General features: G+C 39.0%; 1 protein-coding gene across 1 annotated transcript in view; it reads right to left on the minus strand.

Moving 5' to 3' along the window:
• LOC107758139 (receptor-type tyrosine-protein phosphatase O-like) overlaps positions 1–12,108 on the minus strand; it is a 50,679-nt gene that overhangs the window by 15,965 nt on the left and 22,606 nt on the right. Inside the window, exons 11-16 of the mRNA XM_016575807.1 lie at positions 11,836–11,956; positions 10,484–10,617; positions 8,494–8,635; positions 1,656–1,776; positions 1,260–1,328; positions 280–363 (exon numbers count right to left, since the gene is read on the minus strand). Of these exons, the coding sequence (XP_016431293.1) occupies positions 280–363; positions 1,260–1,328; positions 1,656–1,776; positions 8,494–8,635; positions 10,484–10,617; positions 11,836–11,956 (671 nt within the window). The remainder of the gene's footprint in view (positions 1–279; positions 364–1,259; positions 1,329–1,655; positions 1,777–8,493; positions 8,636–10,483; positions 10,618–11,835; positions 11,957–12,108) is intronic.

Consider the following 12,108-nt stretch of genomic DNA (forward strand, 5'->3'; position numbering starts at 1 on the left):
TGTGCGTGTGTGTGTGTGTTTGATTGACAGCGAGAAACACAGGAGCTCCTACCAGTTATACGGCAGCTTCCCGTCTCGCTCGAAAGAGGCGAAATTCACGAAGGTCTCAGCGCCGCACTCCCTGAAATCGACAGAAAGCTCAGAAAATTGACTTAAAAGTAGCACTAGTTTCATCAATCTGGCTTGCTGAATGCTGAAAATTCAGCTTTGATCACAGAAATAAATTGCATTTTAATGTTTGTCTGTCCGTCGGCCGCCGGACGCCGCGCTGCTACTTACCACGGATTAATATAAAAGGCCAAAAGATAGTCAGTCCAAAGGCAGGATGGCAGAAGCGTGAGGAACGCAAAGAGACTCCTGCGCCTGAAGCCCACAGAAAGCAAAAGACATAAAAAAAGACCAAGGGCAAAAAGTTGGGGACAAAACATGGTGCTCCATTAGTAATAGTGACACACACAGATGATTGAGCATATTTCATTAGTGTCTGACAGGTTAATGATCGCGTCATGCAGTCAGTGTCTTTGGCATCTTCATGATGTGTGAATCTGTGATTGCTAACGCCGGATATTACCACCGAAACACACCGAGATCACAAATCAACCCAGACCCTCTCTGCTTCTAATGCCTCGATCACGAAGCTGATGCAAAACCTCAGCCTCTTTATCATTTCCCAGAACAAACATCTAAACATTCTGAAAGCATGATACAGTTATTCGAAGACTTAAAATATGGTTTAAGGAAAAATGCATCAAAACGAAGCGAGTTTTTGCATGAAACGAGAACAAATATGTGCCAGTGAGGTCAGAAAAATCACTTTTCATCATTTTTCTGACCTCACTGGCACATGTTCCTGTTTTAAGCAAAAACTTGATACATTTCTCAGAAAACATGAATTAATATCATCCCTACAAATCTAAAACTCTTGTGCTATTCTAAAAAACAGCTTACTCGAAGTCAGTTCTACTGAACTGAATTTTAATAATCTTAAATGTATTTTTTTACATTTTAAATCATTTTATTTATATATTAGTTTATAATAAATATGTATTAATATAATAATGTAGATCTCTCTCTCTCTCTCTATATATATATATATATATATATATGTATATATTGTATGTGAATTGTATAAACTTAATTATACTTTGATAATTTTACATTTTTAAATAATTTTATTATGTATTAATTTAGAATTAGTATACATATTTGTGCGTGTGTGTGTGTGTTTGATTGACAGCGAGAAACACAGGAGCTCCTACCAGTTATACGGCAGCTTCCCGTCTCGCTCGAAAGAGGCGAAATTCACGAAGGTCTCAGCGCCGCACTCCCTGAAATCGACAGAAAGCTCAGAAAATTGACTTAAAAGTAGCACTAGTTTCATCAATCTGGCTTGCTGAATGCTGAAAATTCAGCTTTGATCACAGAAATAAATTGCATTTTAAAATATATTAAAATTGAAAGCAGTTATTTTAAATAATAAAAATATTTCACAATATTACTGTTTTTGCTGTACTTTGGATCAAATAAATGCAGGCTTGGTGAGCAGAAGAGACTTCTTTAACACTGTTCAGAAACTTTGGACTGGTGGTGTATTTTCATCCATCAGTCTGATCACTAACGGGCTTAGAAGCTCGTTAGCGTGAGATGTTGCTCACCGGCTCAGCTCCATGTGTTTCTTGCGCAGCACCAGAAGGAAGAGCACCAGCAGAATGATGAGCAGAACGCTGAGAACCGCCAGCGCCGAGATCGCCGCCACACTCGGGTTCATCTCGCGCACTGCACACACACACACACACACACACACACTACTGCTACATTCACTGTCTCCGAATAAAACAAACACTTCAGCGGGTGTGTCAGATGTTTTCAGTTCACTCGTCTGAAAGAAGACGTTATGTAGCAAATCAGAGCTCAAAACTATGAAAGCCCATTTCCGCCACTCAATAAAAAATAAGGTAACTGCAACTTTTTTCTCACAATTGCGTGTTATAATGTCAGAAAAAAGTCAGAAATGCATGTTTATATCTCGCAATTCTGACTTTTTTCTCGCAATTCTGACTTTTTTTCTCACAATTCTGAGTTTTCTCGCAATCATGACTTTATTTCTAATAATTACAATTTTATTTCTCGGAATTGCGAGTTTATATCTTCCAATTCTGACTTTTTTCTCGCAATTCTGACTTTTCTCACAATTCTGACTTTTTTCTTGCAATTTTGACTTTTCTCGCAATTCTGACCTTATTTCTAATATAATTGTGATTTTATTTCGCAAATTTTAAGTTTATATCTTGCAATTCTGACTTTTTTTCTCACAATTCTGACTTTTCTCGCAATCATGACTTTATTTCTAATAATTGCAATTTTTTTCTCGGAATTGCAAGTTTAAATCTTCCAATTCTGACTTTTCTCACACTTCTGACTTTTCTCGCAATTCTGACTATTTTTTCTCAATTCTAACTTTTCTCACAATTCTGACTTTTCTCACAATTCTGACTTTTCTCGCAATTCTGACTATTTTTTCGCAATTCTGACTTTTCTCGCAATTCTGACTTTTCTTCTCGCACTTCTGACTATTTTTCTCGCAATTCTGACTTTTCTCACAATTCTGATTTTTCTCGCAATTCTGACTTTTCTCGCAATTCTATTTTTTCGCAATTCTGACTTTTCTCACAATTCTGACTTTACTCACAATTCTGACTTTTCTCGCAATTCTGACTTTTCTCGCAATTCTGACAATTTTTTCGCAACTGACTTTTCTCGCAATTCTGACTTTTCTCGCAATTCTGACTTTTCTCACAATTCTGACTTTTCTCACAATTCTGACTTTTCTCGCAATTCTGACTATTTTTTCGCAATTCAGATTTTTCTCACAATTCTGACAATTTTTTCGCAATTCTGACTTTTCTCGCAATTCTGACTATTTTTTCCCAATTCTGACTTTTCTCATAATTCTGGGTTTATTTTTCAGGATTGTGAGTTCATATCAAGCAATTCTTACTTTTTTCTTGCAATTCTGAGTTTTCTCGCAATCATGACTATTTCTAATAATTGCAATTTTATTTCTCGGAATTGCGAGTTTATATCTTCCAATTCTGACTTTTTCTCACAATTCTGACTTTTTCTCACAATTCTGACTTCTCTCAGAATTGCGTGATATAAACTTGCAATTATGAGAAAAAGTCAGAATTGTGAGTATATATCTCGCAATTCTGGCTTTATTTCTCAATATTGCGAGTTTATATCACGCAATTCTGACTTTTTCTCGCAGTTGTGAGTTCGTCACGCAATTCTGGAAAAAAAGTCTGAATTACCTTTTTTTATTTTTTTATACAGTGGCAGAAACGGGCTTCCATATGAAGCTGCTCAGTGTGTGAAATGCTGTAGAAGTGCTGTAGAGTCTGGAGTCTGTCTGTCCTGAGAGTCCAAACAGCTGATAAAAACTTCACAATAATCCACAGCACTCCAGTCCATCAGTTAACATCTGGAGAAGACAAAAGCTGAAACAAATCCAGCACTAAGACGTTTTTAACTAAAATACGAGTCCATAATCCATAATAACGCTTCCTCCAGTGAAAAAGTGTTCTGGTGTGAATCAGGAGAGAAATCTGCACAGATCAAGCAGCGTTTAAACAGCTCTAAACACATATGAGAGACAACAGGAGATGCACTTTTTCACTGGAGGCAGCGGAGGAAGGAACAGGATTTGAAAATGGTTTTCTGCATTGAGCCTGACACACACCCTGTTTCTCCTGCTCTCACAGGTATCTGCTCCAGGTGTTCACCAAGCCCATCTTCAGAGAGGACACCTTCTTCCTGGAGCTGATCGAGCGCAGAGGCGCCACAGGCTTCGGCGAGGGGAACATCCGTGCGCTCTGGAGATCCGTGCAGGCCTACATGGAGAACGAAGAGCGTCACGAGACGGAGCGCGAAAACAAGCAGAGCACACCGAGCTGACATCAGCGACAACACTGACAGAGACTGTGATATACATAAACACATGAGGACAACTCCAGCTTTAGATTCAGTGACTGCAGTGCGACTGGGAACTGGTTTGAGTCTGTCCTCTGTTCAGGATTAGATGTTGGACTGTAAGAGTCTTCAGGGCACTTCTTATGCACATGGTGTATTATTCAGTGATGTCTAAACCTGTACTGTAATACATTGTACTGTATTTCCACTCGAAAACATTTCATTTTGACAATATAGCTGTACTGTTGACGTGTGTTTCTGTCAGATAAATCAACATTATGATGCCTGTCTGTTCTTTTTTTATCTCCTCACATGTGATCATGTTTAATTGCCTTTAGGACCAGTTTGAGGTGTTTGAAACCCACATACAAAACCACTGCTAGAGAAAATCTAAACCTACTGAGACGCTTGTGACAACTAGCCCCGCTCTGACAGTGTGCTGTAACTCTAGCTGTATATGAGCCGCCATCAGTCTGTTTTTCACTGAGATCTCGTAACTGAAAGCTGATTTACTGCAGACACACAATGCTTGAGTTCACTTCACATTTAAACACGTGTCTGTCATGCTGCATTAGTTTCTCTTCACCAATATTTCTGTACTCATTCTGTACGTTGGCTCTGATCTTCACTTGCAGCAGTTTCCAGATGTTCCTGTAGATGGAGTCAGATCTCAGCAGCTCAAATCAGTTTCCGGTCCTTCAGGGATGTGTTTTTCCACAACAAACCCAAACCCAGTAACACCAAAGACTATAGAATACCCTTAAAGCGTGTGGAACTTTCCAAAAACTCAACTCCACCAGCTTCATTATCAGCCTTAGACCCTCCAAACAACAGTGAAACCTACATATTGAGCAGCATTTCCCCTTTTATTCAACATGTTTGTGTGTTTTATTCTGTTCAGATCTTTCTTTGGGCTATTAGAGATTATTTATCAATAAGGAAGACTATTTAGACACCAGATTCTGATTATTCTGTCCATAAACCTGTGATCGGGACTGGACATAAATAATTATCATAAAAGCCAATGAGTGTCAGAATTCATTTATCACACTGCAGGACCAGTGAAATTGAGTTTTACCAGTTATAAGACCCACTATGCATCCATATATCAATATCTTTCAAGAGTCAGAGTATATTGTATGTGTCTACTAGCAATTTATTAAAGGACCATGCCGTTTTCCATTCTTTCATTAGACAGATGTTATAGTTTTAGTGTGAACTAATTGAATTAATTGAGCAGTTTATCATAGATGAGCCGAACTTTCTGTGTTTGTATGTTTGTGTTGTGATGCGGTATATTGTGTGCGGTGTTGGGCGAGTCCATTCAGCCGCGGGGGTGACGCCTCTTCATTTCAAACTGAAATATTCATCAGAAACGCCTGTATCGTCGTCAGGATTCATAACTGATGTTTTACATGAGTGTGTATTTTGTTTTCGCTCAGTTGAAGGTGTTTAGAGTGCGTGTTGTGAGTGTTTTGTGCTGAATGTGGGTTCCGTGTCCCCCCGCGGCTGCCGCTGTGTGTGACCGGGCCCGCGCTGGAGGAGCAACCGCGAGATGAGCAGCCGACGCGCGCGGGGATGAAGATGATCTGAACGGCTGTGTTTACCGATCCGTCCCGCCGCTCGCTGGCCCGTGAGTATACAGTGAGAACACGGATCAAACCGCAGTATATTTCGTCACGGTAACGCGGGCTCGCGTGCGTCGCTGTGCGTGAGTGAGTTTCCCGCGACGCTCGCGGAGTTTAGTAGCTTTTGTTCCCGGAGCGCGGAGGAACGCTCACATGGACACCGAATTAAAGTCGCTCAGAAACGCCAACGCACGGTGATCGTTAAAAGTAAACGTTCCAAAACGCGATCAAAGTTAAAGCAGAAAGTCTGTTCAACTGGAACTGAAAACTCTATCAATAAACTTCCGACACGAGCTGAAAAACTATTTACTGATGAGTTATTCCGTGTTTTTAGAGTAATTTAGTATTTTAGGAGTATTCTGTCTTTCAAAAGTACGTAGTATATTCAGTATGCAGTAATTTGGAGTATGCTATATTTTAGGGTGTATTTTAAGAGTATGTGGTATTTTTAGTATGACGTATTTTAAGAATATCCAGTCATTTAGAATACTTAGTATTTTAGGAGTATTCAGTATTTTAAGATTAGGCCTATGCAGTATTTTTTGAGTATTCAATATTCTAGAGTGTATTTTAAGAGTATGCTGTGTTTTAGAATACTCAGTATTTTAAGAATATTTAGTATTTTATAGCACTCAGTATTTTACAATGCTCCGTATTTCAGGAGTATTCAGTAATTTTAGCGTTTTCAGTATTGCGTAAAATAATATTTTATAATGTATTTGAGTATGCTGTATTTTTGGTTATTCCGTATTTTAGAGAGCATTTTAAGACTATGCGGGGTTTTTCGAGTATTCAGTATTTTTAAGAGTAAGTAGTATTTTAGCGTATTTGGTATTTTTAGAGTACTCTGTTTTAACATTCAGTATTTTAAGAGCATTGAGTATTTTCAGAGTATTTTAGAATATGCAGTATTTTAGAGTATTCTCTATAATTGAAGGGTTGCGTGTGTTTTAATATTGTAGTATTGTATATTGTGTTGAGTACTATTAGAGGTAACTTGAGTACCGAGTGATGATGTGTGAACTAAAGCAGCAGCAGAGTCTAATCAGAATAAGAGCAGCTCTAGAGTTTCTAGCAGATTGCGTTTATCTAGTTATCAGCACAATACCAGCTCGTTAGCTGTGATCAGGCCGTATGCAAATAAAGGATTTTCACTTCTCGCTGATCAGCAGATGGGAAACCCAGTCTCTGCCCAGGTGTCTGAAGAATCATGCGCCGCCGCTTGTTTTGCAGTGAGCTGCTGCGTGTGATGCAGTGAAGTGTTGCGACATGCAACACAATCTGTTCCTGGGGAAGCCAGTTTTTCCTCCAGTCGCTGGTATGAATGTGTTTGTTTCTCACCTCCAGCCGTCATTTTCCGCTGAACTGTGCAGCGCCTGCAGTGTGTGTTTCACGGTGACTCTGTTCTCACCAGAGCGGCCGGATGAGGTTCAGCTTATTGAAAAGTGTTGACTGGCTGTGTTTACAGAGCCGTGTTTGTGTGCTCGAGAAGCAGTCCGACATTTCCCAGGGCTAATTCATTTCCTACTGAAGGGAATTGTTTCGGTTAATGTTTGTAGTGAATAGCTGGGTGTATGTGGGTGATAGATGTCATATTGTCATTGTTAGACATCAGACAGAGAATGCAGAACAGGTTTGACTGTTCCTTTGACATAAAAGAGGCTGATTTTGACATTTACTTAACCGAAGGTGTGCACATTTAGACACTTGTGTTTAAATCCCTTCATTTATGCTTGTGTATCTGTGCGTTCGTCTCGGATAGATCTGCACTGAGTGACGTGACGCTGATCGCTGTCTTGAGTTTGATCAGCTGAAAGGCCTTTGGACTTCAGGCCTCCTGCGATTGTGTCTTTGTCGTGCTGCAGTTGTGTTTTGATAACGAGGTCACGTAACAAGCGGCCGTAAACGTGCGCACCGCAGTGGAAGTTCCCATAATGAATCACAAGATTGTTTTTATGAGCTCGCTGACTTTCAGTTATTAGCAGTTCCATATTTTTACAGCATGTTGACATCAGGCTCTGAGAGGGAAGTGCTTCGTAAGAGATCATGAATCACCGGAGATTGGCCAAGAAATCCGTGACGAGCACAGTCCGTACTGATGATTGTGTTAAAGCTCAAGTAAAACTGTGAAATAAGGTTTCAGTTTTAAATGGTTTGTTCGCCCGTTTGTCATGCATTGAAAATAGGTGAAGACAGACGCTCTGACCCCCAAAAATGCCCAAAAATAGTTATCCATATTCCAAGTCTTCTGAATTCACACGATGCTTTTTCTGAGAAACAGACTGAAATTTAGTTATGTTGCTCACTAAAAATCATCCCCTTCATTGCATTGCATCTTTCATGTTTCGACTTCTGAATATCAGCGATGCCAAACGGCGCAGGTTTTCATGTGTCATATGGACTAATGTTTTGATACTTTATGGTGCTTTTTTTTTTTTAAATCATTTTTAGAGCGTCCAACCCATTCCACGGAAAAGAGCGTCGTGAACTTTCTGCTAAACTTCTCCATTTGTGTTTGAGCTTCCTCCAGTGAAAAAGTGTTCTGGTGTGAATCAGGAGAGAAATCTGCACAGATCAAGCAGCATTTAAACAGCTCTAAACAAATATGTGGCTGGATTTTGTTGTGAGAGACAACAGCAGATGCACTTTTTCACTGGAGGAAGAGTTATTAAGGATTATGGACTCATAATTTTAGTTAAAAACGCTTTGATGATGCACTGTAAGAAACTGACTGTGGAATTCACAGTAATTAACTGGCAGCAATTGTCAAGTAACTTACCGTAGAAGAAATAACCATATTTTTGTTGTTTTCATTTACAGTAGCAACCATGTAACTGTAAAGTAAAACTAATTCTGCTGTCGTGACTGTAAGTGAGGGATGGAAGCGTTTGCTCACCGGTCGTGCTGACGGTGATGTACGCCGGGTCACTGACGCTGCTGTAGCTGCTGCTGATCACGGTACAGTTATATGAAGTGGACGGCTGGAGTCCGGATACGGTCACAACATGAGCGGTGGTCAGCAGCGGCTCTCGCACCTTCTGGAGCAAAACAAACACACACCAAATAAACCAGCTGTTCATTCACGGTTCTGCTGTGTTCCTACTCTTTCCCTTCCAAACACCATGTTTTCCGTGTTTTCACTGTTATACGCTAGGGGGCGCTATTACGCATCTCCTGAATGAGTCTAGAATCACTCGATCAAAAACACAGGCGAGGAAGACGCAGAAACGAGCGATCTCAGATGTAAGCGCATGAATATGAAAAATAATGCGATCATCAACACTAACCGCGTATAAATGAAAACTGCCTGATGTTAGCGAGTGAAATGTGGATCCAGAAAGTGTGCAAGCTTTGGGAGCGCTGATGGAAGCCATCTACTGCATCTTTGCTTTGAAAATATTACTGAATATGATCCAGATGCAGTATTTGATAAAAATGCAATTTGCTCAAAATGTTGCTTTTTTTATGAAACCTACCTACATTCAAGTGTTGATAAAAAAACAATGCTTGACGCTAGAATTAAACAGGTTTTTTGGTTTGAAAGTAGAGGGTCTGGTCTTTATTTGATGTATTGCGTGTTCAGATATTCACACAACACAATATTCTTGCGGCCATGAAATTTTAGTGAAAATCAGCAAAAACGCTGGCGGGGAAAGAGTTAATAAAATCAAAAGATGTATCTGTTGAGCTAACATAAACTACAGAATGTGAAGAATTAATTAGTTAACATAACTGTTAGTTTAGCTGTATTAGTTAAGATGCACCGACAATTAAAAATAATTCTAAAGCATTTATTCATTCTAGTTAAAAAGTTCAACACTTACTAATAGACCATTAAATTCAAAAGTTGTATCTGTTATTACTTAATGGACCGGAGCTAACATAAACTAACAGCTCAACTAACAACGATTAGTAAATCCTGTAACAAATGTCTTGCTCATTTTTAATGTTAATTAATTAATGCATTGACTAACAATGAAAAACACTTCTAAAGCATTTATTATTCTTGATGTTAACTTTAACATTTATTCATAAATTATTAAAATCAAACATTATTAATAATATCAATATTATTTAACTGAGCTAACACCAGCTAATGAACAATTAACCATTTAAAGATGAATTAAACAGATTAATAAATGCTGTAACAAATGTATTGCTCGTTTTTAATGTCAGTTTGCATTGCATTAACTAACATGAATGAACAACGAGCAACTGATTTAAATTTGTTAATGTGAGTTCATAAAAATTATGTTTATGATGTTTAATGTTCATGTTAATCCTCAGTGTACTGAAATGAAACCTGAATGTAAATTATTGCCGTGCACACATTTCGCTCAACTAACAACTATTAGTAAATCCTGTAACAAATGTCTTGCTCATTTTTAATGTTAATTAATTAATGCATTGACTAACAATGAAAAACACTTCTAAAGCATTTATTATTCTTGATGTTAACTTTAACATTTATTCATAAATTATTAAAATCAAACATTATTAATAATATCAATATTATTTAACTGAGCTAACACCAGCTAATGAACAATTAACCATTTAAAGATGAATTAAACAGATTAATAAATGCTGTAACAAATGTATTGCTCGTTTTTAATGTCAGTTTGCATTGCATTAACTAACATGAATGAACAACGAGCAACTGATTTAAATTTGTTAATGTGAGTTCATAAAAATTATGTTTATGATGTTTAATGTTCATGTTAATCCTCAGTGTACTGAAATGAAACCTGAATGTAAATTATTGCCGTGCACACATTTCTCCTGTTTTTATCATCGAACACAAAACCATTAAGAAACCGCATCACAATCTGCATCTCCAGATGTTTGCACACACGTGTGTCGTTATGATATTGATCAGTAGCTCTTACTTTGCTCTCTCTGTTGACTCGCAGCGGTCTGCAGATGATCTGGTAGAAGTCCACGACGCCGTCCTCCGTCCAGAGCAGCGTGACGGCCGTGTCGGTGGCGTTTAGTGCGTACAGAGACTTCGGAGGAGCCGGTTCTGTTCGCAAAACAGCCAAACGCCACACTACTTACAAGCTCCTCCAAGAAAACAGCATAAAAAAGGAAGACGAAACAAACAGCCACAACAATCCTGACACGCTCTGAACAGGAAGTCAAAGCGAAACGAGTTATTATTAGAACAGAAAGCACACTCTCAGCAGTAAACTAGCAGCGATTTTACTTTTGCTTCGGGATTTAATGTGCGAACTGATCTGATTCACATTCATTAAATCAACAGCCAGATAGTTGCTATCCGAGAATTGCTTCTTCGTCAGATTTGGAGAAATGCATCAGTGTCTCAGCAATGGATGCTCTGCGGTGGATGGGTGCCGTCAGATCGAGAGCTGATAAAAACATCACAATAATCCACAAGTAATCCACAGCACTCCAGTCCATCAGTTAACATCTGGAGAAGACAAAAGCAGCTGAAACAAATCCAGCATCAAGACGTTTTTAACTAAAATACGAGTCCATAATAACGCTTCCTCCAGTGAAAAAGAGTTCTGAATCAGGAGAGAAATCTGCACAGCTCAAGCAGCGTTTAAACAGCTCTAAACAAATACACTATATTGCCAAAAGTAGCTTCTAATGAACAGGTTTGACTACTTTAGTCATTTCCATGAGTGCAAATATTAATGTTTAAGCATATAATGATATTCTAGGGAATTGTGCGCTTCTAATTTTATTGCAACAGTTCGGACACGAGCCTTTTCTATTCTAACATGACGATGCCTCTGTGTATAAGGCAAGGTTCAAATGATTGATTGAGTCGGTGTGGAAGAACTTGGTCTGCTGTGACTTTAAATGCAGACCTCGAGCCGAAAACTCATCAGCAAACACCTGTGACTTGTACATATGGGTGCCGTCATTTTAGACACCTCCAAAACTGTTGCGACAGAGATGGATTTTTAAATAAAACAGTTTTGGAAGTGCCTTTTTCTGTTCTAAAGAAGGGGTTGTCCCAATACGTTTGGCAATATAGTGTATGTGGCTGGATTTTGATGTGAGAGACAACAGGAGATGCACTTTTTCACTGGAGGAAGCGTTATTACGGATTATGGACTCTATGGTATTTGAGTTAGATATGTCTTAATGCTGGATTTGTTTCAGCTGCTTTTGTCTTCTCCAGATGTTAACTGATGGACTGGAGTGCTGTGGATTACTGTGATGTTTCTATCAGCTCTCGTTCTGACGGCACCCATCCGCTGCCACTGACCGAGTTTGATGATGTGCGGCGCAGACGTGTTGCGGCTCTTCTCGGTGCAGGCGGAGACGGTCAGGTTGTAGATGTCTCCGGGAGGAAGAGTCAGAGATGCCTTCATCATGTTGCGAGTCACCTGTAACACAGTTGTCTTCAGAGCCCATAGCAACCGTCTCCATGGAGACACCGAACATTTACACGTTTTTTTAACCCTCTGTCACTTGCACTTTCTATTTGTTTTCTAACTGCTTGTTTTTCCAAAAAAAAAAAAAAAAAACTCAAACCCTA

Source organism: Sinocyclocheilus rhinocerous, unplaced genomic scaffold, assembly GCF_001515625.1.
Source record: "Sinocyclocheilus rhinocerous isolate Xijiao unplaced genomic scaffold, SAMN03320098_v1.1 scaffold2911, whole genome shotgun sequence".
NCBI classification, from domain to species: domain Eukaryota; kingdom Metazoa; phylum Chordata; class Actinopteri; order Cypriniformes; family Cyprinidae; genus Sinocyclocheilus; species Sinocyclocheilus rhinocerous.